Source organism: Oncorhynchus nerka, linkage group LG14, assembly GCF_034236695.1.
Source record: "Oncorhynchus nerka isolate Pitt River linkage group LG14, Oner_Uvic_2.0, whole genome shotgun sequence".
Lineage (NCBI taxonomy): Eukaryota > Metazoa > Chordata > Actinopteri > Salmoniformes > Salmonidae > Oncorhynchus > Oncorhynchus nerka.
The window spans coordinates 76,485,272-76,512,483 of NC_088409.1; the positions used below are offsets into that span (position 1 = coordinate 76,485,272).

Below are 27,212 nucleotides of genomic sequence, written 5' to 3' on the forward strand. Positions count from 1 at the left end.
TCTTCCTAGAGCTGGCCACCAGGCCAAACTGAGCAATCTTGGTTTGAGTTTGTTGGGGATGTGGACACCAAGGAACTTGAAACTCTCGACCTGCTCCACTTCAGCCCCGTCAATGTGAATGGGGGCGTGTTCGGCCCTCATTTTCCTGTAGTCCACGATCAGCTCCTTTGTCTTGCTGACGTTGAGGTTGAGGTTGTCGGTAATCAGACCTACGAAAACTTAATGATGGTGTTGGAATCTTGTTTGGCCGTGCAGTCATGAGTGAACAGGGAGTACAGAAGGGGACTAAGCACGCACCCCTGAAGGCACCTGTGTTGAGGATCAGCGTGGCAGATGTGTTATTGCCTACCCTTACCACCTAGGGACGGCGCGACAGGAAGTCCAGGATCCAGTTGCAGAGAGAGGTGTTTGGTCCCAGGGTCCTTAACTTAGTGATGAGCTTTGTGTGCACTATGGTGTTGAATGCTGAGCTGTAGTCAATGAACAGCATTCTCACATAGGTGTTCCTTTTGTCCAGGTGGGAAAGGGCAGTGTGGAGGGCGATTGAGATTGCTTCATCTGTGGATCTGTTGGGGATATATGCAAATTGGAGTGGGTCTAGGGTTTCCGGGATGATGATGTCGATGTGAGCCATGACCAGCCTTTCAAAGCACTTCATGAATACAGACGTGAGTGCTACAGGGAGGTAGTCATTTAGGCAGGTTACCGTTGCTTTCTTGGGCACAGGGACTATGGCGGTCTGCTTGAAACATGTTGGTATTACAGACTCGGTCAGGGAGAGGTTAAAACATCTGCACACCCATCCAGCATCACTACTCTGGACGGTTCAGACTTACAATATGTGGACAACTACAAATACCTAGGTGTCTGGTTAGACTCTAAACTCTCCTTCCAAACTCACATTAAGCATCTCCAATCCAAAATGAAATCTAGAATCAGCTTCCTATTTCGCAACAAATCATCCTTCACTCATGCTGCCAAACATACCCTTGTAAAACTGACTATCCTACCGATCCCTGACTTCGGCGATGTCATTTACAAAATAGCTTCCAACACTCTACCTTGCAAATTGGATGCAGTTTATCACAGTGCCGTCCGTTTTGTTACCAAAGCCCCATATACTACCCACCACTGCGACCTGTATGCTCTCGTTCGCTGGCTCTCGTTGGCTGGCCCTTGCTTCATATTTGTTGCCAAACACACTGGCTCCAGGTCATCTTTAAGTCTTTGCTAGGTAAAGCCCCGCCTTATCTAAGCTCACTGGTCACCATAGCAGCACCCACTCGTAGCACGCGCTCCAGCAGGTCACCCCCAAAGTCAATTCCTCCTTTGGCCGCCTTTCCTTCCAGTTCTCTGCTGCCAATGACTGGAATGAACTGCAAAAATCAATGAAGCTGGAGACTCATATCTCCCTCACTAACTTTAAGCACCAGCTGTCAGAGCAGCTCACAGATCACTGCACCTGTACATAGCCCATCCAACTACCTCATACCCATACCATTTATTTTGCTCCTTCGCACCCCAGTATCTCTACTTGCACACTCATCTACTGCACATCTATCACTCCAGTGATTAATTGCTAAATTGTAATTATTTCGCCACTATGGCCTATTTATTTCCTTTCCTTTACCTCCCTTATGGGCTGTGTCTATAAGGTAGTAGTTTTGGAGTTGTTAGCTAGAATTGTTAGCTAGATTACTTGTTGGTTATTACTGCATTGTCGGAACTAGAAGCACAAGCATTTCGCTACACTCGCATTAACATCTGCTAACCATGTGTATGTGACAAATAAAATTTGATTTGATTTATCCTACCTCATTTGCACACACTGTATATAGACATTTTCTATTGTATTATTGACTGTATTTTTGTTTATTCGATGTGTAACTCTGTTGTTGTTTGTGTCGCACTGCTTTGCTTTATCTTGGCCAGGTCGCAGTTGTAAATGAGAACTTGTTTTCAACTAGCCTACCTGCTTAAATAAAGGTTAAATATATATATTTTATTTTTTATTTTTTTTATTTTAAAGGTCAGTGAAGATACTTGACAGTTCATTCGTGCATGCCCTGAGTACACTGCCTGGTAATCCATCTGGCCCAGCGGCCTTGTGAATGTTGACCTGTTTAAAGGTCATACTCACTGCGGCTATAGAGAGCATGATCACACAGTCATTCCAGAACAGCTGGTGCTCTCATGCATGCTTCAGTGTTGCTTTCCTCGAAGCGAGCATAAAAAGGTATTTAGCCCGTTTTGTAGGCTCACTTCACTAGGCAGCTCGCGACTGGGTTCCCCTTTGTAGTGTGTAATAGTTTGTAAGCCCTGCAACATCCACGAGCGTCAGAGCCGGTGTAGTAGGATTCAATCTTAGTCCTATATTGACGCTTTGCCTGTTTGATGCTTTGTCTGAGGGCATAGCGGGATATCTTAGAAGCGTCCGGATTAGTGTCCCGCTCCTTGAAATCGGCAGCTCTAGCCTTTAGCTCATTGTGGATGTTGCCTGTAATCCTTGTCTTCTGGTTGGGATATGTACGTACGGTCACTGTGGGGACGACGTCGTGGATGCACTTATTGATGAAGCCGGTGACTGAGGTGGTATACTCCTCAATGCCATTGGATGAATCCCGGAACATATTCCAGTCTGTGCAAGCAAAACACTCCTCTAGCATAGCATCTGCGTCTTCTGACCACTTCCATATTGAGTGAGTCACTGGTACTTCCTGCTTTATTATTTTTTAAATTTGTAAGCAGGAATCAGGAGGATAGAATTATGGTCAGATTTGCGAAATGGAGGGTGAGGGAGAGCTTTGTAGGCGTGTCTGCTTGTGGAGTAAAGGTGGTCTACAAAATGGTAGAAATGAGGTAAAACGGATTTAAGTTTACCTGCATTAAAGTCCCCGGCCACTAGCAGCACCGCTTCTGGATGAGTATTTTCTTGTTTGCTTATGGCCGTATACAGCTCATTGACTGTGGTCTTAGTGCCAGAAACGGTTTGTGGTGGTAAATAGAGAACCATGAAAAATATAGATGAAAACTCTCTTGGTAGATAGTGTGGTCTACAGCTTATCATGAGATACTCTACCTCAGGTGAGCAATACCTCGAGACTTCCTTAATATTAGACATTGCGCACCAGCTGTTATTGACAAATAGACACCACCCCTCGTCTTACTGGACGTAGCGGTTCTGTCCTGCCGATGCACGGAAAACCCAGTCAACTGTATATTATCAATGTCGCCGTTCAGCCACGACTCTGTGAAAGATATTACAGTTTTTAATGTCCCGTTGGTAGGATAGTGTTGATCGGAGCTCATCCAGTTTATTATCCAGTCATTGCACGTTGGCCAATAGAACAGATGGGAGAGGCGGGTTACCCACTCATCGAAAAATTCTCCCAAGGCACCCGGATCTGCGCCCCCTGTATCTCCATCTTTTCTTCATGTGAATGATGGGGATTTGGGCTGGTCTGTGAGCAACAGTATATCCTTCGAGTCAGACTCATTAAAGAAAAAATATTAGTCCAGTTCGAGGTAATTAATCGCTGTTCTGATATCCAGAAGCTCTTTCCGGTCATAAAATATGGTAGCAGCAACATTATGTCAAAACTAAGTTACAAACAATGCAAAAACAAAACACACAAAATAGCACAATTGGTTAGGAGCCCGTAAAACAGCAGCCATCCCCTGCAGCGCCATTATCTCAGTCTCATAGCAAAGGGTCGGAATACTTTTGTAAAAATGGTATATCTGTTTGTTTATTTTTTTATACACTTGCAAACTTTTCTAAAAAAACTCTTTGGGTATAGCAAGCCCCATCCCCCTCTCCCTGCCTCCCCTTTTCCTCCTTCAACTAAAAAAAAGTATAAAGTATAGAAAGTATAAAAGATCGGTGAAGAATCCAGCTACGAACTGGTCCGTTTGTCACAATTTGGGGAAGCTCATGGGAGACGGTGTGGCCACATTACCATAACACTGTTAATATAATAGCCTCAGATATGAGATTTACATCTAATTGTTGTATAAGATGAATGAGTGAATATGATACTGTTTGTATAATTGTGTAATATGATTTTGGACTGTTTAATGAAGAAAAATACAATTCCCTTTTGATTTGAACTAAATCAGAGGTCCGCCCCTGAGCCCAGTTAGGGTCTGGCCTCCTGGGACAGCCCTTTTTCGGCCCTTCCGAATAAAACCCCCACTCGGGTTTTCGATCAACAGACCGAGCTTACCTCAATTACGAGATGGCTAAAGGTTGCAGACCATGTTTTTCTCCATTAGGGGAGACAAAGGTTGTAGACCATTGCTGAATCTTTTAACCATACCGCGTGGTTAAACTCTTAGACTATCGATACCGACAGAATAAGAACAAGTCTTTGATATTAATTACTAGTCTGCAGCTAGGAATTCAGTATCATTGAACGCAAAGAACGACAACTGCCGACACATCCATTCTATAACAAATGTCACTCTGAACTATCCCCCCTAACCAAACCGAGAGAGAGAGGGAGAGAGACGGACAATTCTACAAAAGAAACAAACTTTTCACCAGCGATCAAGACGACACACTGAGCGTAAATATATATATTGATTGCAATTGTTCCCGAATGAGTGAGCGTTCATGTGCAAAGTATTAGCATTTCAATTGTTATAATTATCACTCTGTAGTGACTTCTTAGTCGACCCCCACTTCCCCTTTTGTCTAACAAGCCACCATGCCGGTTTAGCCCACTAGGGCACATTCTCATTTCATGTAACCACATTTACCTTGTTTGTTTGTTTGTTTATGCATTTCTGTGAATTATTTAGTTTGTAATAAATAAATTATTTAAGACAATTGATGTATGGATGACTCATAGTGAAGACTGGGTTCGTGCAGATGTTTATGTTTTGAATGAGACTAACGTGAGGTAAAGTAAATAATTCATTAATTCGAAGACTAACTGATCAGATAAAATATCTGAAAAGTTATCTTAGGAAATGATAACTTTGTAATCTGAATACTTTTCCTTGGTGCCCCGACTTCCTAGTAATTACGGTTACATGATTAATCAGTCTAATCGCGTAATAACTCATTACAGAGAATCTTTGATAAAAACTATCAGTCTTCAGTTAATGATAGTAAAGACACGACAGAGGCCTCCCAGTGTCTGATACTGTAATTAAGCATCTGATTTGCATGTGAAAAATGACCTGACCTTCTCAACACATGAATCAAAATCAGTTGGTAAACAGTATTGATCTTGAGAAAATGGAGCATTGTTAATCTCTATATTTTGCAGGTCATGTCTGAGGGGAGCTGAGAGGAGGCCAACTGAACTCTATGGTCTAGTGGTCAGAGAAAGAAATGGCTGACCCCAAGGTTGCTGGATGGAGCATATCACTGTTGAACCCTTGAGCAGTGCACAGAAATAGAACAGCTCCAGTACGTACCCAGTTGAATAAACTGATAATAGCAGAGTAAAAATAAATAGAGGACCATTCAAGTGTCCTGGACAAAGGTACTCAGCAAGCTAGAGAAATACATTTGTCCATTGTCCTCCTGAAAAAAACTTGCTCTTAGGGGTCTGTTTTCATTGACGATCCATCAGCAGTTTCAACTTAAACAACTGTTCCACAAAATTTACTTTACTGAGTCAATTTGTAGAAAATTATTTCCTTTCATAATACAATTGTTCCTACTAACAAAAAATGATTACATTTACTGGTGACCGGGTGAAAACAGCCCTCAAATGTCAAAAGAAGCTGGCACCTCACATTCCAGTAAAAGCATTGGCAGAAATTAGTTAGACTGAAACCAATCACCCCCACCCTCCTCGTTTTAAAGACAGACACTCCATTACTCACTTAAAATTGAGGCTCTCCCACTTCTTCTGCTTTAGCCAGCCGCCACACAGTGACTTGCTAGGAGTCAAAGGAGACTTGCTGGTGCCTCCATAACTGAAAGAAAAGCACACAAATCACCACAGTTGGGACAAAAACTGCTGACTGTTTAAACACTCACCGTGCCCAGTGACTTTAGTTTAAAAAAATGTAAAGGGTGGGTATCTATTGAAGGCCTAAATTGACTGCCGTTTACCCACTTAAAGCTGTGGGTAGACAAGATGTTGGCTAGGTGAATGGAGTGGGCTGTCAACATGTTGTGATTCAGCAGCGGGCCTTATTTCAAGGTTTCCTTTTCCTTCAGTAAAGCATAGATGAGCATCTACGTGATTGCTCTGCCTGCTGCTCCAGAGAGAGAGCTTCCAGGCAGTAGACCAGGGCTGAGGCCTGAGGGCCGAGCAGGAGAAGACTTACCTCTGAAGGAAAACGTGGGAGCAGTAGTAGGAGACTAAGAACAGTACAACAGCGAACAGTCTAAAGCACCATTCTGGAGAGGGAGAGAACAACCACATGCAATAGATTAGAAACCAACATAATGCTTTTCTTGTATAGCCTGTAGTCAAATCCTAGTCTATGATATTTCAAATGGCTGCTAATTATGGCATGAGATTGCATGAGATCCAATCTGCAGGCAAGCAGGCAGGCATGACTGCAGGCAGATCTTCACTTCCTACAGTATCACTAACTTAACATCCACTGGAGTGGAATGGAGGAGTGCTATTACTTGAGCAGTAAAAAAAACAAAAAACAAAGCAGCCCCTAGAACTTTCAGTTCCCACATCAAACAACTCTGCCGAACAAAAGTCTCCTCTACCTCCACACTAGCAACATGTCAATGACCACAAACATTCTCTTGTCTGGTAGATAAACACTCCCCCAGCCCAGACAGTGGTCTACATGTACAGGGGCTTAGGAGGGAGGGAGGGAGGGAGGGAGGGCAGTCCTCCAGCTCATAGACATACTTCCCACACATTTGTTCCAGGAATACAAATGGCTACTTATACAGTAAAGGCAAACATGTAGTGCCAAACTAAACATGGTCTCCATCGAGCTGAATCTGCTTTCTGGTACTGCCATTAACGGAGTCAGAGAAACCTTGGACTGGCTTTTCATTTTCAACACAGCAGCTAGGCAAACTGAAATGAGCTGGTATGTGAGAGCTAACATAAGGATGTTATTGTGTAACACTACATCTACCAAAAGCTTGAGTGAACTGAAAGAATGAAACTGTACTAGGCTAGATTTGTACAAATACTGTAAACCTTCTATAAAAAGAAAAGTAAAGAAAACAGTAGAAAACAAAACTATCCCATGTTTTTCATTTCAAGAACAACAACCACAAATGAAGACAGGAGTTAAATGTCTGATTAAAGTATTGTATGTGCAGGGGTGTATTGACAACAACTCCTGTAAGGAAGCAGCGAAGAGCTTACTTTTAGCAGTCTTTAGGGACATCTTCACATGCTCCTTCGCCCTCTCATCTCGGTACTGCGCATGATGTTACCCTGAGGGGGAAGGTGAAGGAAGAACAGCATATTAGCACCTCTAACATCAGGCTCAATCGGACAGGAGTGGCGCCAGCAAATTAAATTAACCATATGCCTTAAACCGCACAATAAATGACATCTTTCTCCACCAGGATGATAAATGAGAAACTGGGATTGAAATGAAACACCAAGACAATACGTAGATTACACAGTCACTTCAGGGGACTCTGGAGCACTGACTGATGATAATTATTGCAGTGTTTCTCTGGCTTTGTGCTCATTGTGAAAAAAGTGGAATTGGCTGTCTCCAGTGACTATGCACCAGACAGTGTGGGAAAGAGCCATAGAGATTAGAGGTCGACCGATTAATCGGAATGGCTGATTAATTAGGGCCGATTTCAAGTTTTCATAACAATCGGAAATCGGTATTTTTGGGCGTCGATTTTGCAGATTTTTTTTTTACACCTTTATTTAATCTTTATTTAACTAGGCAAGTCAGTTAAGAACACATTCTTAGTTTCAATGACGGCCTAGGAACGAGGCAGAACAACAGATTTTTACCTAGTCAGCTAGGGGGATCCAATCTTGCAACCTTACAGTTAACTAGTCCAACGCTCTAACCACCTGCCTCACGAGGAGCCTGCCTGTTACACAAATGCAGTAAGCCAAGGTAAGTTGCTAGCTAGCATTAAACTTATCTTATAAAAAACAATCAACGAATGTCGTTGTTCCAATGTGTGCTTAACCATAAACATCAATGCCTTTCTTAAAATCAATACACAAGTATATAATTTTTTTTATCTCCGCTTATATTTAGCCAATATTGATCAGAGTTACCTTGTCCTATGGATATCTACACAGTTATACAATTGGCAAGGTGGTGTAAGCCTACACAGACCTTATTTTAAGTGAATCTAAAAATATCCTATGGAATAAATGAATGAAGGAACCGCTTTTCAGATTTGGTAGAAGGTGTCATGGGAATTATGACTTGCACTTTGGTGGTCAATTCTACCCATGTCCATTATTAAAATAGGATTTCCTGCACATAGAAATTACAGTTTTTGTTTTCAACATTCATCACAGGTAACTTAAACTCTATTTTTATTCAAACAGTTGAGAGTATTTGTCTCCTACACAGACTCTTCGGTATCATTGTCACTTCAGAGCTGTGTGTGTGTTTTACAGATGGCAGAGAAAAGCAGAGCACCAGTGTGGGACTATTACATGGAATTGGCACCAGGGAAAGCAAGGTGTCTAATTTGTGATAAAGATGTAAGCATGGGGTCAGCAACGGCTAAATCAAAAAATACCACCAACCTGTGGTATATATATATATATATATATATATATATATATATATATACACACACATTTAATCGGTATCGGCGTTGAAAAATCATAATCGGTTGACCTCTAATAGAGATAGCAAGAGAGAGGCATAGAGAGCGAGAGAAGGAACATAAAATTTGACATACCAATGAAAAATACTTTTATCAGTTATAGAACCCATTGCCCTTTATGGCTGTGAGGTCTGGGGTCCGCTCACAATCCAAGAATTCACAAAATGGGACAAACAGCAAATTGAGACTCTGCATGCATAATTCTGCTAAAATATCCTCGGTGTACAATACCAAATAATGCATCCAGAGCAGAATTGGACCGATACCCGCTAATTATCAAAATCCAGAAAAGAGACGTTCAATTCTACAACCACCTAAAAGGAAGCGATTCCCAAACCTTCCGTAACAAAGCCATCACCTACAGAGCGATGAGAGTCCCCTAGTATTCACAAACAGAAAATAAAGTACATATTTACCTGATCTATTTGATATTAATGGTTAACAATTAATATTTAAATAATAGTAAGACATTTCTATCCTTCTAGTGTCTGTGTTTTTATAGTCTCCACTCATTCAGCTAATCTGGGCGTATGGTCACTAGAGATTGAGCTGAGAGATTGAGCTTGAGTTGACAAATTAGTTAAAGACTGCATTACATAGACAATAATGTGTTTTACTAGAGATGGCTTATGAGTAGAACCATCCCTCATTGTCTCAAAATCATCCTTGCAACTGAGAAACTAAGCCAGGGTTGGGTTAAGACAACAACCCCGTGCAGATAACAACAGGATGAACCCAGAGTGGCTTATGATGCCTGCATGGGAAGGGTGGAAACAACAATGACTAATTATTCTTAGTGTCAGCTATATAAAGAACTCTGCATTTGTGTAAAGGTCCACCTGGCCATGCTGCTGCTCCAGTTTCAACTGACCTGAGCCCTAGGACCATGCCCCAGGACTACCTGACATGATGACTCCTTGCTGTCCCCAGTCCACCTGGCCATGCTGCTGCTCCAGTTTCAACTGTTCTGCCTTACTATTATTCGACCATGCTGTGTCATTTATGAACATTTGAACATCTTGGCCATGTTCTGTTATAATCTCCACCCGGCACAGCCAGAAGAGGACTGGCCACCCCACATATGCTCTCTCTAATTCTCTCTTTCTTTCTCTCTCTCTCGGAGGACCTGAGCCCTAGGACCGTGCCCCAGGACTACCTGACATGATGACTCCTTGCTGTCCCCAGTCCACCTGACTGTGCTGCTGCTCCAGTTTCAACTGTTCTGCCTTATTATTATTCGACCATGCTGGTCATTTATGAACATTTGAACATCTTGGCCATGTTCTGTTATAATCTCCACCCGGCACAGCCAGAAGAGGACTGGCCACCCCACATAGCCTGGTTCCTCTCTAGGTTTCTTCCTAGGTTTTGGCCTTTCTAGGGAGTTTTTCCTAGCCACCGTGCTTCTACACCTGCATTGCTTGCTGTTTGGGGTTTTTGGCTGGGTTTCTGTACAGCACTTATATCTGAGTGCTGAGATATCAGCTGATGTACGAAGGGCTATATAAATACATTTGATTTGATTTGATTTGCTCAGCCCAACTTGACTAGTCTCATTATAGCAATAATCTATATTAAATAAAGATGATTGTTTGAAGAAATTACTGACTCTCTCAGTTATAATTTCCACGACAGACCCCACAGAGCCCCAGGACAGAAACACAATTAGACCCAACCAAATGATGAGAAAACAAAAAGATAATTACTTAACACATTGGAAAGAATTAACAAAAAAAACTAGAATGTTATTTTACTCTAACCCGAGAGTTCACAGTGGCAGACTACCTGACCACTGTGACTGACCCAAAATTAAGGAAAGCTTTGACTATGTACAGACTCAGTGACCATAGCCTTGCTATTGAGAAAGGCCACCGTAGGCAGACCTGGCTCTTTAAGAGAAGACTGTGCATACTGCCCACAAAATGAAGTGGAAACTGAGCTGCACTTCCTAACCTCCTGCCAAATGCATGACCATATTAGAGACACATATTTCACGCAACACGCAAAATAAGTCCAGTCCAATTAATCCCCAAACATTTTTAGAAACCTCCACTGGGAGTCCATTGAGCCCTGGTGCATGGCCGGGGGACATCTGAGTTACGGCCTCTGCCAGTTAATGGGACAACAGAGGAATGTCCATTTCATCCCACTGTGCCAGAGAGAGCATAGGGAGTTCTGCAAACAAAACCTGAGCACACATAGGATCACACAGTTCTGCCCTATACAACTCAGTATAAATCTCCACAGCCTGCTCCCGCATCTCCCCACCACAGAGGTCACCTGCCCATCAGACAGCCGTAGACAATGCATACCATTTGCTTCACCGCTCTGTCTTTCCAAACAAAAGAAGAAGAAGCTGGGAGTGTCCATCTCTTACAAGTGCTTCCTTTGCTTTAACCTGGAAAAAACTGCCCAGGTCCCTATGTAATTCAGCTAAATTAGCCTGGAAGACTACATTGCCTTGCCCCACCATCTCTACCTCCATCTCACTAATATAACGCTCGAGTTCCCCCAATACTCTCCTAGCCTCTGGAGGATGAGAGAGCTGTTTACTGTTGACAGAAAAGCAGAATTTGGACTTTCCCCACATCCCACAATTGATTCAGAGACTTATACTCCTCTCTTTGCTGCCCCCACCTTTCCCCAAAATATCTGGAAACCTAAGCAAAAAATTTGAATCTTGTAAGAGCTTTACATTAAAAACTTCCAATAAAATGCATGCCAAGGCCCTGATGAAATAGACAGCTGAGCCATGGTTATGTGGTGATCCGAAAACCCCACTAGGAGAATGGTAGCGTCTAACAGCCTATTGCTCTGATTCCTGGACATGTAAATTCGATCAAGTCAGGCTGCACTCACCCTAGCCCCAAAGACCTTCACCCATGTATACTGTCTTGTGTCAGGATATCTAGTTTTCCAAACATCCACAAGGTCAAACTGATTAATGATGTCCCTTAACACTCCCACTGACCCTGAATGAGGCTCCCCATTTCTGTATGTATCGGCATTGAAAAATCATAATCGGTCGACCTCTAGTTGATGGTATCCTCACTGAAATGATCAAATATACAGACAACAAATTCCAATTGGATATACTAAAGCTCTTTGACATCATCCTTAGCTCTGGCATCTTCCCCAATATTTGGAACCAAGGACTGATCACCCCCAATCCACAAAAGTGGAGACAAATTTGACCCCAATAACTACCGTGGGATATGCGTCAACAGCAACCTTGGGAAAATCCTCTGTATTATCATTAACAGTGGACTCATTTCCTCAGTGAAAACAATGTACTGAGCGAATGTTAAATAGCTTTTTACCAAATTACAGTACACAGACCACATATTCACCCTGCACACCCTAATTGACAAACAAACAAACCAAAACAAAGGCAAAGTCTTCTCATGCTTTGTTGCTTTCAAAAAAGCCTTCGACTCAATTTGGCATGAGGGTCTGCTATACAAATTGATGGAAAGTTGTGTTGGCGAAAAATATACGACATTATAAAATCCATGTACACAAACAACAACTGTGTGGTTAAAATAGGCAAAAAACAAATTTCTTCCCACAGGGCCATGGGGTGAGACAGGGATGCAGCTTAAACCCCACCCTCTTCAACATATATATCAACGAATTGGTGTGGGCACTAGAAAAGTCTGCAGCACCCGGCCTCACCCTACTAGAATCTGAAGTCAAATGTCTACTGTTTGCTGATGATCTTGTGCTTCTGTCACCAACCAAGGAGGGCCTACAGCAGCACCTAGATCTTCTGTTCAAATTCTGCCAGACGTGGGCCCTGACAGTAAATCTCAGTAAGACCAAAATAATGGTGTTCCAAAAAAGGTCCAGTCGCCAGGACCACAAATACAAATTCCATCTAGACACCGTTGCCCTAGAGCACACAAAAAAAACTATACATACCTCGGCCTAAACATCAGCGCCACAGGTAACTTCCACAAAGCTGTGAACGATCTGAGAGACAAGGCAAGAAGGGCATTCTATGCCATAAAAAGGAACATAAAATTCAACATACCAATTAGGATCTGGCTTAAAATACTTGAATCAGTTATAGAACCCATTGCCCTTTATGGTTGTGAGGTCTGGGGTCCACTCACCAACCAAGAATTCAAAACATGGGAAAAACACCAAATTGAGAATCTGCATGCAGAATTCTGCAAAACATCCTCTATGTACAACTTAAAACACCAAATAATGCAGGCAGAGTTAAATTAGGCCGATACCCTCTAATTATCAAAATCCAGAAAAGAGCCGTTAAATTCTACAACCACAAAAAGGCAGCGATTCCCAAACCTTCCACAACAATGCCATCACCTACAGAGAGATGAACCTGGAGAAGAGTCCCCTAAGCAAGCTGGTCCTGGGGCTCTGTTCAAACACAAACACACCCCACAGAGCCTCAGGACAGAAACATAATTAGACCCAACCAAATTATGAGAAAACAAAAAGATAATTACTTGACACATTGGAAAGAATTAACAAAAAAAAACAGCTTTGACTCTGTATAGACTTAGTGAGCATAGCCTTGCTATTGAGAAAGGCCGCCATAGGCAGACCTGGCTCTCAAGAGAAGACAGGCTTTGTGCACACTGCCCACAAAATGAGGTGGAAACTGAGCTTCACTTCCTAACCTCCTGCCCAATGTATGCCCATATTAGAGACACATATTTCCCTCAGATTACACAGATCCAAAGAATTCGAAAACAAACCCGATTTTCATAAACTCCCATATCTACTGGGTGAAATACCACAGTGTGCCATCACAGCAGCAAGATTTTTGACCTGTTGCCACAAGAAAAGGTTAACCAGTGAAGAACAAACACCAATGTAAATACAACCCATATGTATGCTTATTTATTTTCCGTTTTGTACTTTAACCATTTGTACATCACTACAACACTGTATATATACATAAAATGACATTTGTAATGTCTTTATACTTTTGGAACTTCTGTGAGTGGAATATTTACTGTTCAATTGTATTGTTTATTTCACTGTTGTATATTATCTACCTCACTTGCTTTGGCAATGTTAACATATGTTTCCCATGCCAATAAAGCCCCTTGAATTGAATTGAGCGAGAGAGGGGCATAGAGAGAGAGAGAGAGAGAGGCATAGAGAGAGGCATAGAGAGAGAGAGAGAGAGAGAGAGAGAGAGGGGGGTATAGAGAGAGAGGCTGAGAGAGAGAGAGGGAGGGCATAGAGAGGGAGGCTGAGAGAGAGAGAGAGAGAGAAAGAGAGAGAGGGGGCAGAGATAGAGAGAGAGAGAGAGAGAGAGAGAGGCATAGAGAGAGAGAGAGAGAGAGAGGCATAGAGAGAGAGAGAGAGAGAGAGAGAGAGAGAGAGAGAGAGAGAGAGAGAGAGGGGCATAGAGAGAGAGAAAGAGAGAGAGAGAGATTCATAAAGAGAGAGGCATAGATAGGGAGAGGTAAGGTACTAATCACATTTGGCTAAAACTTAACAAAAGATACAATCTACTGTGACAATGTATTCATATGTGCAGCTTATGCTCCTCCTTCAGATTCATCATATTATGATGATCAGTTTTTTGACAATCTCCATACAAAAATCATTCTATTTTCAGGCAGAGGGTAAAGTGCTTATTTATGGAGATTTCAATGCAAGAACAGGTTCTGAGCCTGAATACACTGATGTGGGAGGTAACACCATATATTTAGACACTCCTTCTTGTACAATAGCCATATTATAAATAATAGAAACAGTCCTGACCAAATACTGAACAAAAACAGTTCTTATTTACAACTGCGACCTGGCCAAGACAAAGCAAAGCAATGCAAGACAAACAACTACACAGAGTTACACATGGAATAAACAAACATACAGTCAATAACACATTAGAAAAAAAGTCTATATACAGTCTGTGCAAATGAGGTAAGACAATGGGGGTAAAGGCAATAAATAGGCCAAGGTGGCGAAATAATTACAATTTAGCAATTAAACACTGGAGTGATAGATGTGCAAGTTGAGATACTGGGGTGCAAAGGAGCAAAATAAATAACAGTATGGGGATGAGATAGTTGGATGGGCTATTTACAGATTAGCTATGTACAGGTGCAGTGATCTGTGAGCTGCTCTGACAGCTGATGCTTAAAGCTAGTGAGGGAGATATGAGTCTCCAGCTTCAGTGATTTTTGCAATTCATTCCAGTCATTGGCAGCAGAGAACTGGAAGGAAAGGCGGCCAAACGGAGGAATTGGCTTTTAAAGAATAACCAGGCATCTTCTACTGACGGAATGAGGTCAATATCCTTCCAAGATACCCAAGCCAGGTTGATTAGAAAGGCCTGCTCGCTGAAGTGTTTTAGGGAGCGTTTGACAGTGATGAGGGGTGGTCGATTGACCTCAGACCCATTACGGACGCAAGCAATGACGCAATGATCGCTGAGATCCTGGTTGAAGACAGCAGAGGTATATTAGGAGGGCAAGGTTGGTTAGTATGACATCTATGAGGGTGCCTGTGTTTACGGATTTGGGGTTTTACCTGGTAGGTTCATTGATCGTTTGTGTGAGATTGAGGGCATCAAGCTTAGATTGTAGGATGCTCGGGGTGTTAAGCATGTCCCAGTTTAGGTCACCTAACAGCACGAGCTCTGAAGATAGATGGGGGTCAATTAATTCACATATGGTGTCCAGGGCACAGCTGGGGGCAGAAGGTGGTCTATGGCAAGCGGCAACGTTAAGAGACTTGGTGGATTTTTAAAAGTAGAAGCTCAAATTGTTTGGGCACAGACCTGGATCATAAGACAAAACTCTGCAGACTATCTCTGCAGTAGATTGCAACTCTTTGCTTGCCTTATTGACTTTTAAAAAGCATTTGATTCTATTTGGCAAGAAGGGTTATTCTACAAAATTCTCCAAAGTGGGCTTTGGTGGTAAGGTGTATGACTTAATAAAATGTATGTAGACAGAAAACAAGTGTGCAATAAAAATCAAAAACCAAAGAACAGAATTATTTTCACAAAATCGAAGTGTGAGACCTTGGCTGCAGTTTTTTTAAATTTATTTTTATTTCACCTTTATTTAACCAGGTAGGCTAGTTGAGAACAAGTTCTCATTTGCAACTGCGACCTGGCCAAGATAAAGCATAGCAGTGTGAACAGACAACACAGAGTTACACATGGAGTAAACAATTAACAAGTCAATAACACAGTAGAAAAGAAAGGGGAGTCTATATACAATGTGTGCAAAAGCAATGAGGAGGTAGGCGAATAATTACAATTTTGCAGATTAACACTAGAGTGATAAATGATCAGATGGTCATGTACATACAGGTAGAGATATTGGTGTGCAAAAGAGCAGAAAAGTAAATAAATAAAAACAGTATGGGGATGAGGTAGGTGAAAATGGGTGGGCTATTTACCAATAGACTATGTACAGCTGCAAAGATCGGTTAGCTGCTCAGATAGCTGATGTTTGAAGTTGGTGAGGGAGATAAAAGTCTCCAATTTCAGCGATTTTTGCAATTCGTTCCAGTCACAGGCAGCAGAGTACTGGAACGAAAGGCGGCCAAATGAGGTGTTGGCTTTAGGGATGATCAGTGAGATACACCTGCTGGAGCGCGTGCTACGGATGGGTGTTGCCATCGTGACCAGTGAACTGAGATAAGGCGGAGCTTTACCTAGCATGGACTTGTAGATGACCTGGAGCCAGTGGGTCTGGCGACGAATATGTAGCGAGGGCCAGCCGACTAGAGCATACAAGTCGCAGTGGTGGGTGGTATAAGGTGCTTTAGTGACAAAACGGATGGCGCTGTGATAAACTGCATCCAGTTTGCTGAGTAGAGTGTTGGAAGCCATTTTGTAGATGACATCGCCGAAGTCGAGGATCGGTAGGATAGTCAGTTTTACTAGGGTAAGCTTGGTGGCGTGAGTGAAGGAGGCTTTGTTGCGGAATAGAAAGCCGACTCTTGATTTGATTTTCGATTGGAGATGTTTGATATGAGTCTGGAAGGAGAGTTTGCAGTCTAGCCAGACACCTAGGTACTTATAGATGTCCACATATTCAAGGTCGGAACCATCCAGGGTGGTGATGCTAGTCGGGCATGCGGGTGCAGGCAGCGATCGGTTGAAAAGCATGCATTTGGTTTTACTAGCGTTTAAGAGCAGTTGGAGGCCACGGAAGGAGTGTTGTATGGCATTGAAGCTCGTTTGGAGGTTAGATAGCACAGTGTCCAATGACGGGCCGAAAGTATATAGAATGGTGTCGTCTGCGTAGAGGTGGATCAGGGAATAGCCCGCAGCAAGAGCAACATCATTGATATATACAGAGAAAAGAGTCGGCCCGAGAATTTAACCCTGTGGTACCCCCATAGAGACTGCCAGAGGACCGGACAGCATGCCCTCCGATTTGACACACTGAACTCTGTCTGCAAAGTAATTGGTGAACCAGGCAAGGCAGTCATCCGAAAAACCGAGGCTACTGAGTCTGCCGATAAGAATATGGTGATTGACAGAGTCGAAAGCCTTGGCAAGGTCGATGAAGACGGCTGCACAGTACTGTCTTTTATCGATGGCGGTTATGATATCGTTTAGTACCTTGAGTGTGGCTGAGGTGCACCCGTGACCGGCTCGGAAACCAGATTGCACAGCGGAGAAGGTACGGTGGGATTCGAGATGGTCAGTGACCTGTTTGTTGACTTGGCTTTCGAAGACCTTAGATAGGCAGGGCAGGATGGATATAGGTCTGTAACAGTTTGGGTCCAGGGTGTCTCCCCCTTTGAAGAGGGGGATGACTGCGGCAGCTTTCCAATCCTTGGGGATCTCAGACGATATGAAAGAGAGGTTGAAAATCAAATCAAATCAAATTTTATTTGTCACATACACATGGTTAGCAGATGTTAATGCGAGTGTAGCGAAATGCTTGTGCTTCTAGTTCCGACAATGCAGTGATAACCAACAAGTAATCTAACTAACAATTCCAAAACTACTGTCTTATACACAGTGTAAGGGGATAAGGAATATGTACATAAGGATATATGAATGAGTGATGGTACAGAGCAGCATACAGTAGATGGTATCGAGTACAGTATATACATATGAGATGAGTGAACAGGCTGGTAATAGGGGTTGCGACAATGGCGGCGGATAGTTTCAGAAATAGAGGGTCCAGATTGTCAAGCCCAGCTGATTTGTACGGGTCCAGGTTTTGCAGCTCTTTCAGAACATCTGCTATCTGGATTTGGGTAAAGGAGAACCTGGAGAGGCTTGGGCGAGGAGCTGCGGGGGGGGGGCGGAGCTGTTGGCCGAGGTTGGAGTAGCCAGGCGGAAGGCATGGCCAGCCGTTGAGAAATGCTTATTGAAGTTTTCGATAATCATGGATTTATCGGTGGTGACCGTGTTACCTAGCCTCAGTGCAGTGGGCAGCTGGGAGGAGGTGCTCTTGTTCTCCATGGACTTCACAGTGTCCCAGAACTTTTTGGAGTTGGAGCTACAGGATGCAAACTTCTGCCTGAAGAAGCTGGCCTTAGCTTTCCTGACTGACTGCGTGTATGGTTCCTGACTTCCCTGAACAGTTGCATATCGCGGGGACTATTCGATGCTATTGCAGTCCGCCACAGGATGTTTTTGTGCTGGTCGAGGGCAGTCAGGTCTGGAGTGAACCAAGGGCTGTATCTGTTCTTAGTTCTGCATTTTTTGAACGGAGCATGCTTATCTAAAATGGTGAGGAAGTTACTTTTAAAGAATGACCAGGCATCCTCAACTGACGGGATGAGGTCAATGTCCTTCCAGGATACCCGGGCCAGGTCGATTAGAAAGGCCTGCTCACAGAAGTGTTTTAGGGAGCGTTTGACAGTGATGAGGGGTGGTCGTTTGACTGCGGCTCCGTAGCGGATACAGGCAATGAGGCAGTGATCGCTGAGATCCTGGTTGAAGACAGCGGAGGTGTATTTGGAGGGCCAGTTGGTCAGGGTGACGTCTATGAGGGTGCCCTTGTTTACAGAGTTAGGGTTGTACCTGGTGGGTTCCTTGATGATTTGTGTGAGATTGAGGGCAACTAGCTTAGATTGTAGGACTGCCGGGGTGTTAAGCATATCCCAGTTTAGGTCACCTAACAGAACAAACTCTGAAGCTAGATGGGGGGCGATCAATTCACAAATGGTGTCCAGGGCACAGCTGGGAGCTGAGGGGGGTCGGTAGCAGGCGGCAACAGTGAGAGACTTATTTCTGGAGAGAGTAATTTTCAAAATTAGTAGTTCGAACTGTTTGGGTATGTGGGAGTTTGAGTCAAAATCTTTTCAACATTTATATCAATGAATTAGCAGACATGTCGGACAATTCTCCAGCCCCAGGACTCACACTATTTGACACAGAGGTAAAATACCTGCTATATGCTGATGATTTGGTACTTCTATCACCAACCAAAGAAGGTCTTCAACTGAACCTTAACATTCTACAGCAGTATTGCCATAACTGGGCCCTGGCAGTAAATTTAAAAAAAATTAAAATCATGATTTCACCCCCCCAAAAAACAGATGTCAGAAACACAAATATAAATTCACCCTGAACAACACCATAATTGAACACACTAAAAATGACACATACCTTGGTCTGACCATATCGGCATCGGGAAACTTTAATATGGCAGTGAAGGCACTCAAAGAAAAAGCCCGCAGAGCATTGTATGCAATAAAAATGAAATTATTCAATATCAACATCCCAATTCAAATTTGGACCAAAATATTTGACAGTGTAATGCTACCAATAGCTTTTTACAGAAGTGAAGTTTGGGGGCCACTCAATAAACTGGACTTATATGTGGGAAAAACATCCAATTGAAGCCCTATATGCAGAATTCTGTCTGAGAAATCTATAAGTCCAGAGAAATACACTAACTAATGCATGACGGGCAGAATTGGGCCGCTTCCCAGTGGTAATGAAAATACAGAAAAGTTCATTAAAATCAACTGGTGTTGGACCAAACCAACCAAGCTGACACCAGCACTGCTTCAAAAGAAAGAATTCCAATAAACAAAAACATGAACCAATCAAAGGACTCATATTTACAACATTGGAAAAACGAAACAAAATCCCAAAGCCGACTAAATTGCTATCTGGCCCTAAACAGAGAATATGAATTGGCTGATTATCTCTACTCTGTCAGAGATATAAAGCCGAGACAGATCCTTACCAAGTAAGTGAGTGACCACCGATTGGCAATAGAAACCAGCAGACATAAAAAAGACATGGTTACCCAAAGAGGAGCGTGTATGTGGTCGCTGCACGACAGGGGAGGTAGAAACAGAGAGGCACTTTCTCCTTTACTAAATATTCCTCACCAAGTGATTCATTATTCACAGAAATTACTACATTTATTCCAAATTTAAATTTATTAAACCCAGAGGAAAAACATAAAATACTCATGGGGAAGGAGCAATGGCTCCTCTTGCAGCCAAATATGTCTTTGTCTGCCATAGCCTGAGGGATACTGGATAATAACATCTGCATAGTTTTCACAGATCCCTCTGGAACTTTCATTGCGCACACCTTGCCCTTATTCCCACTAATTGTATTTGTATATATATGCCCTTTCACCATGGTCTGGTCAATTATTGTTACAATGTCCATTGGTGCGTGTGAGTACGTGTGCTGTGTGTTTTGGGCTTTCGTGCCATTGTGGATTGCGTAGATGATTACGGATCTCGTCCCGTGTGTTAATCATTGTGCGCGTGTGTTATTTATTCGAAGTACTCCTCACTCTTTTGTTTGGGTATCACCATGTGTTTTTGTATAGTGTTTGTTTGGTCTTTGTCCCCGTGCCTTTACACGGTACGCCGTAATTTGGGTACAATAAAAAAACTATTATGCATTCCTGCGCCTGTCTCCCGAATCTCTTCATACCAGCATGACAATAGTAAACAGTAACTTCCTTATTATTACTATTATTGATGTTGTTGTGATTATCATTCCAAATAGTAGGGGTGATGGTAGTGATAGCAGTTTAGTGATGGTGGTGGTAGTAGTAGTAGTAGTAATAACGATGATGTTGGTGGTAGTAATGATGAAGATGATAATGGTGGTGGTAGTAATGATGATGTTGATGGTGAAGATGACAGTTAGTTATAGTTTAATTTTCCATGTTTAGCTTTTCATATTTATTACATTTCTACTACTGACTGTTAACATTTAATTGTTGTGTTTTTTTGTATTATTATTTACTACCATTGTATATTATTATTTGTTATGCTTTATAATTGTTTTACAGTGTATATTGTATACATTGTTGCTTTGGCAATATTGACACAATATTTTTTATGCCAATAAAGCAGCTTGAATTTGAGAGAGAGAGAGAGAGAGAGAGGCATAGATAGAGGCATAGAGACAGAGAGACAGAGGCGTGTAGAGAGAGAGGCGCATAGAGAGAGAGGCGCATATAGAGAGAGGCGCATATAGAGAGAGGCGCATATAGAGAGAGGCGCATATAGAGAGAGGCGCATAGAGAGAGAGGCGCATACAGTGGCTTGCGAAAGTATTCACCCCTATTTTGTGGCCTTACAACCTGGAATTAAAATACATTTTTGGGGGTTTGTATCATTTGATTTATACAACATGCCTACCACTTTGAAGATGCAAAATATGTTTTTATTGTGAAACAAACAAGAAATCAGACAAAAAAAAATTAAACTTGAGCGTGCATAACTATTCACCCCCCCAAAGCCAATACTTTTTTTTAATTTTTATTTTTTTTTAATTTTTTTTTTATTAACAACAAATCAATACATAAAGCACATGAGGGAACACAAGCATACATAGATTACAAACAATGGACAATCGGGGGTACAATATCACATTACAATTACACAAGGACCTTAAGGGACATGCATATACTTACAATTCTAACAGCTTTTTTGTTAGTAGAGCATTTAACCGTCTTAAAATACAGTTCAATTTCTTTTTGTAGGGTACAAAAATGTGGTTTTCTGTTTGTAAATTTACATTTGTGTATATGAAATTTGGCCAAAAGAATAATGAAATTAATTACATAAAAATAATTCCGCTTATTTCTATTGTATGTAAAGAATCCAAACAGTACATCTCTCCACAATAGTGTAAAATCTTCATAAATGTGTTCAATTATAAACCTACTGATGTCTTGCCACAGTTTTCTTACATGCATACAATGCCAAAAAAGATGCACAACTGTTTCTGGGTGGTCGTTACAAAAGGAACAATTTGAGTTGATGTTTTCCTTAAACTTCTTCATATAGTGGTTGGCAGGATAATATTTATGAATAATTTTAAAGGAAACTTCCTTAATTTTGTTAACAAGTAGGTATGTTTGTGGCAACATCCAAACTTTTTTCCAACAGATATTATCAATAAATCCATTCCAATAAGGCATGACATAAGGTATAGATACAACATCCTGCTGAAACAAAGATCGTATCGCTCTGTTGTTGAATGGACCAAAAGAGAAACAAATCTTTCCTACTGATGAGTCAACAGGGTCAATAGAAGGTAGGTTCTGAGGGTCAGGTCTTGACATGTTCCTGAATAACATAGCAACACCTGAGGGAATGGCATCTAAAACAATTGCAAAATCTTTAGGTGTTACAGGGACCTTGTAAAGTGATAAGAATTCTTTATAACTGAGTAAAAAACCCTCTGCATTTACCAGTTGGCTCACCAATAGGATATTATTTCTGAACCAATATTCTAAAAACAGAGAGGTATTTTTATACAATATATCCCGATTATTCCATATATAATATCTGTGTGGAGAAAAATTGTGTTTATAAATTAAGGACCATGACAAGAAAACCTGCCGATGAAAAGCAGAAAGTTTCACTGGAACTTTGTCAATATTATAATTGCAAAACAACATGAAGTTAAGGCCACCAAAAGTAGAGAAGACATGATGAGGAATAAAATTCCAGATAGAAGTGGGTCTTCTTAGGAATTGCTTTATCCAATTGATCTTGAAAGTATTATTTAAAGTAGTAAAATCCAGAAGCCAATACTTTGTAGAGCCACCTTTTGCAGAAATTACAGCTGCAAGACTATTTGGGTATGTCTCTATAAGCTTGGCACATCTAGCCACTTGAATTTTGCCCATTCTTCAAGGCAAAACTGCTCCAGCTCCTTCAAGTTGGATTGGTTCTGCTGGTGTACAGAAATCTTTAAGTCATACCACAGATTCTCAATTGGATTGAGGTCTGTGCTTTGACTAGGCCATTCCAAGACATTTGAATGTTTCCCCTTAAACCATTGGAGTATTGCTTTAGCAGTATGCTTAGGGTCATTGTCCTGCTGGAAGGTGAACCTCTGAAACAGGATTCCCTCAAGAATTTCCCTGTATTTAGCGCCATCCAAAATTCCTTCAATTCTGACCAGTTTCCCAGTCCCTGCCGATGAAAAACATACCCACAACATGATGCTCCCACTACCATGCTTCACTGTGGGGATGGTGTTCTCGGGGTGATGAGAGGTGTTGGGTTTGCGCCAGGCATAGTGTTTTTCTTGATGGCCAAAAAGCTCCATTTTAGTCTCATCTAACCAGAGTACCTTCTTCCCTATGTTTGGGGAGTCTCCCACATGCCCTTTGGCAAACACCAAATGTGTTTGCTTATTGTTTTCTTTAAGCACTGGCTTTTTTTTCTGGCCATTTTTCTATAAAGCCCAGCTCCGTGGAGTGTAAGGCTTAAAGTGGTCCTATGGAAAGATACTACAATCTCCGCTGTGGAGCTTTGCAGCTCATTCAGAGTTATCTTTGGTCTCTTTGTTGCCTCTCTAATTCCCTCAATTGCCTGTTCTGTGAGTTTTGGTGGGCGACCAACTCTTGACAGGTTTGTTGTGGTGCCACATTCGTTCCATATTTTTATAATGATTTAATGGTGCTCCGTGGGATGTTCAAAGTTTTGAATATTTTATGACCCAACCCTGATCTGTACTTCTTCACAACTTTTTCCCTGACCTGTTGGAGAGCTCCTTGGTCTTCATGGTGCCGCTTGCTTGGTGGTGCCCCTTGCTTAGTGGTGCTGCAGACTCTGGGGCCTTTTAGAACAGGTGTATATATACACTAAGATCATGTGACAAATCATGTGACACTTAAATAAAGTTCACCTGTGTGCCATCTAACTAATTATGTGACTGCTGAAGGTAATTGGTTGCACCAGATCTTTTTTAGGGGCTTCATAGCAAAGGGGGTGAATGCATATGCACCTACCACTTTTCCGTTTTTTATTTTTTAGAATTTTTTGAAATAAGTATTATTTTTTTCATTTCACTTCACCTATTTTGACTATTTTGTGTATGTCCATTACATGGAATTCAAATAAAATACAGCTTTTAATTATAGGTTGTAATGCAACAACATAGGAAAAATGCCAAGGGGGGTGAATACTTTTGCAAGGCACTGTAGAGAGAGGCACATGGAGAGAGGCGCATAGATAGAGAGATGAATAGAGAGAGTGAGGCATAGAGAGAGAGAGATGGGTCAGATCAGTAAGAGGATGAACGGGAGAGATGACACTTCATCACCATCCAGGGACATTTTCAATCCCACACCGTCACATACAGCTCACCACAATCTGCTACTTTAAATTTAGCTTTGGAGTGGCCGAGTATAAATTACGGATTAGATGAGATTATAGGTCACTGATGTCAATCTCAGAGAGACAGACAGACAGACAGACAGACAGACAGACAGACATCTTCCACGGACTCCCCGTCTCTGGACAAAATCTGACCCCAACCCCCCAATGTCATTGTCCAGAATCATGACGGTTTGCCCAGCCTGACAGGCCGTTCATTTTGACTACAAAATAAACACTTCACTCAACTACAGATGTTTTTACATTTGGAACAAAACATTGAAAACTAAATATATCCATGTAAGCTGCTAGTTTCTATTTAGCAACCACAGTTAAATAGACCTGGTGTCAATCATGCATGCCCAGCCTGGCAGAGTGTGGAGGATCAAAGACCACATTATCTTTTAAAACCACCACAGGTTCTGGTTGTGGATTCAACCCACCAGCTAAACAATCTGTGCTGTCACAGCATTAGCACTGATAAGCTATTCCTTTGGGGAGACGGTCTCTCCTTCAGTTCACCTTAATAGACTGGAGCTGATTTGAAAATAGGATGGGTGGGGTAGGATTAGTATGTGTGGTCACTGTGTGATTGATTGCGCTAGCGGAACCCCAGTCCTAGACAGGTTTTAAACAGGTAGGCCAGTTGAGAACAAGTTCTCATTTACAACTGCGACCTGGCCACGATAAAGCAAAGCAGTGCATAAAAAACAGCACAGAGTTACACATGAACAAACATACAGTCAATAACACTATTTTTTTTGTTGATCTTTCTATGTACAGTGTGTGCAAATGTAGAAGAGTTGGGAAGTAGGTAATAACTAGGCCCTAGAGGCAAAAACAATTACAATTTAGCATTAATACTGGAGTGATAGATGTGCAGATGATGATGTGCCTAAGGTTAAGGTCCATCCATGCTGCCCTGTTCTGAGCCAATTGTAATCCCTCTTTGTGGCACCTGACCACACGACTGAACAGCAGTTCAGGTGCGACAGAACTAGGGCCTGTAGGACCTGCCTTCTCAATAGTGTTGTTAAGGCATAGTAGCGCTTTATTAAAGACAGACTTCTTCCCATCTTAGCTACTGTTGTATCGGTATGTTCCTACCATGACAGTTTACAATAGGGTTACTACAAGCAGTTTAGTCACCTCAACTTGCTCAATTTCCACATTATTCATTTCAAGATTTAGTTGAGGTTTAGGGTTTAGTGAATGATTTGTCCAAAATAGAATACTTTTAGTTTTTAAAATATTTAGGACTAACTTATTCCTTTCCACCCATTCTGAAACTAACTGTAGCTCTTTCTTAAGTGTTGCAGTCATTTCAGTTGCTGTAGTAGCTGACGTGTACAGTGTCAAGTCATCCGCATACATGGACACACTGGTTTACTGTCTCAGCTACCGCACGGCAAGCGGTACCGGAGCGCCAACTCTTGGACCAAAAGCCTCCTTAAACGGCTTCTACCCTCAAGCCATAAGACTGCCCACCTGGACTATTTACATTGACCCCCCCCTTTGATTTTACACTGCTGCTACTCGCTGTTTATTATCTATGCATAGTCACTTAACAAATTCTCTGTACCCCCACTCATTGACTCTGTACCGGTACCCCCTGTAAATAGCCTCGTTATTGTTATGTACATTTCCTGTAAATATTTTAGTAATGCTATTTCTTGAACTGTATTGTTGGTTAAGGCCTTGTAAGTAAGCATTTCACGGTAAGGTCTACCTGCTCTATTCGGCGCTTGTGACAAATAAAATGTGATTGGACTAGTAAAGATTGAAAAAAGTAAGGGGCCTAGACAGCTGCCCAGGGGAATTCCTGATTCTACCTGGATTATGTTACAGAGGCTCCCATTAATGAACACCCTTTGTTTTCTGTTAGACATGTAACTCTTTATCCACAATATAGCAGGGGGTGTAAAGCCCTTACACAAGTTTTTCCAGCAACAGACTATGATCGATAATGTAAAAAGCTGCTCCGAAGTCTAACAAAACATATTATCATCCATTTCTCTCAGCCAATCAGTCATTTGTGTAGGTGCTGAGCTTGTTGAATTCCCTTACCTATAAGCGTGCTGAAAGTCTGTTGTCAATTTGTTTACCGTAAAATAGCATTGTATCTGGTCAAACATATTTTTTTGCCAAAAGTTTAGTAAGGGTTGGTAACAGGCGGATTGGTCGGCTTTTTGAGCCAGTAAAAGGGGCTATACTATTCTTGGGCAGCAGAATGACTTTTGCTTCCCTCCAGGCCTGAGGGCACACACTTTCTAGTAGGCTTAAATTGTCCTTTGTACAACCTGTTACATAACGGGGGGACACAAGCTTGTAATGGCAGGGTAGTGGGTTCGATTGTAGTAGGTTCGATTCCTGGCACCACCAATACGCAAAATGTATGCACGAATGACTAAGTCGATTTGTATAAAACATATATGTATATATAAAGTGCCTTCTTAATAAAGTACTCAGACCTGTCAGGATTTGGCCAGGATTGTTCCGGTTTTGGCCACTAGATGCCCCCATTGTGCTTTTTTGACCCTTTTGTTTTCCCTTGTTTCCAGTTATTATTTGCACCTGTGCCTCGTTTCCCTTGAATGTATTTAAACCCTTAGTTTTCCTCAGTTCTTTGCTCTGTGTTTGAATGTTAGCACCCAGCCCCAGCGATGCTGTGAACATTTGTTACTCCAGTTGGACTCTCTTGTGGTACTCTGTTTTTGTTCTCGTTTATTTATTTATCTATATCTATTTATTTATATCTTTTGATGCTTTTTCCCTGCTGTACCTACCACCTTGTGGATTTACCTTTTGACTTAGAGGATTACCTTTTTCTCTTGGAATTACTTTTGACGTTGTGGATATATATTTTTGCCTGAAGAAC

General features: G+C 41.9%; 1 protein-coding gene across 3 annotated transcripts in view; it reads right to left on the reverse strand.

Moving 5' to 3' along the window:
• LOC115141912 (CMP-N-acetylneuraminate-beta-galactosamide-alpha-2,3-sialyltransferase 4-like) overlaps positions 1-27,212 on the reverse strand; it is a 72,295-nt gene that overhangs the window by 16,995 nt on the left and 28,088 nt on the right. For all 3 annotated transcript variants that reach the window (XR_010458536.1, XM_029681299.2, XM_065000430.1), the window contains exons 3-5: positions 7,311-7,382; positions 6,292-6,364; positions 5,842-5,934 (exon numbers count right to left, since the gene is read on the reverse strand). Coding sequence is in view for 2 of the 3 variants with exons in the window: in XM_029681299.2 (XP_029537159.1) it covers positions 5,842-5,934; positions 6,292-6,364; positions 7,311-7,332 (188 nt within the window). In the remaining variant the exon portion in view is untranslated. The remainder of the gene's footprint in view (positions 1-5,841; positions 5,935-6,291; positions 6,365-7,310; positions 7,383-27,212) is intronic.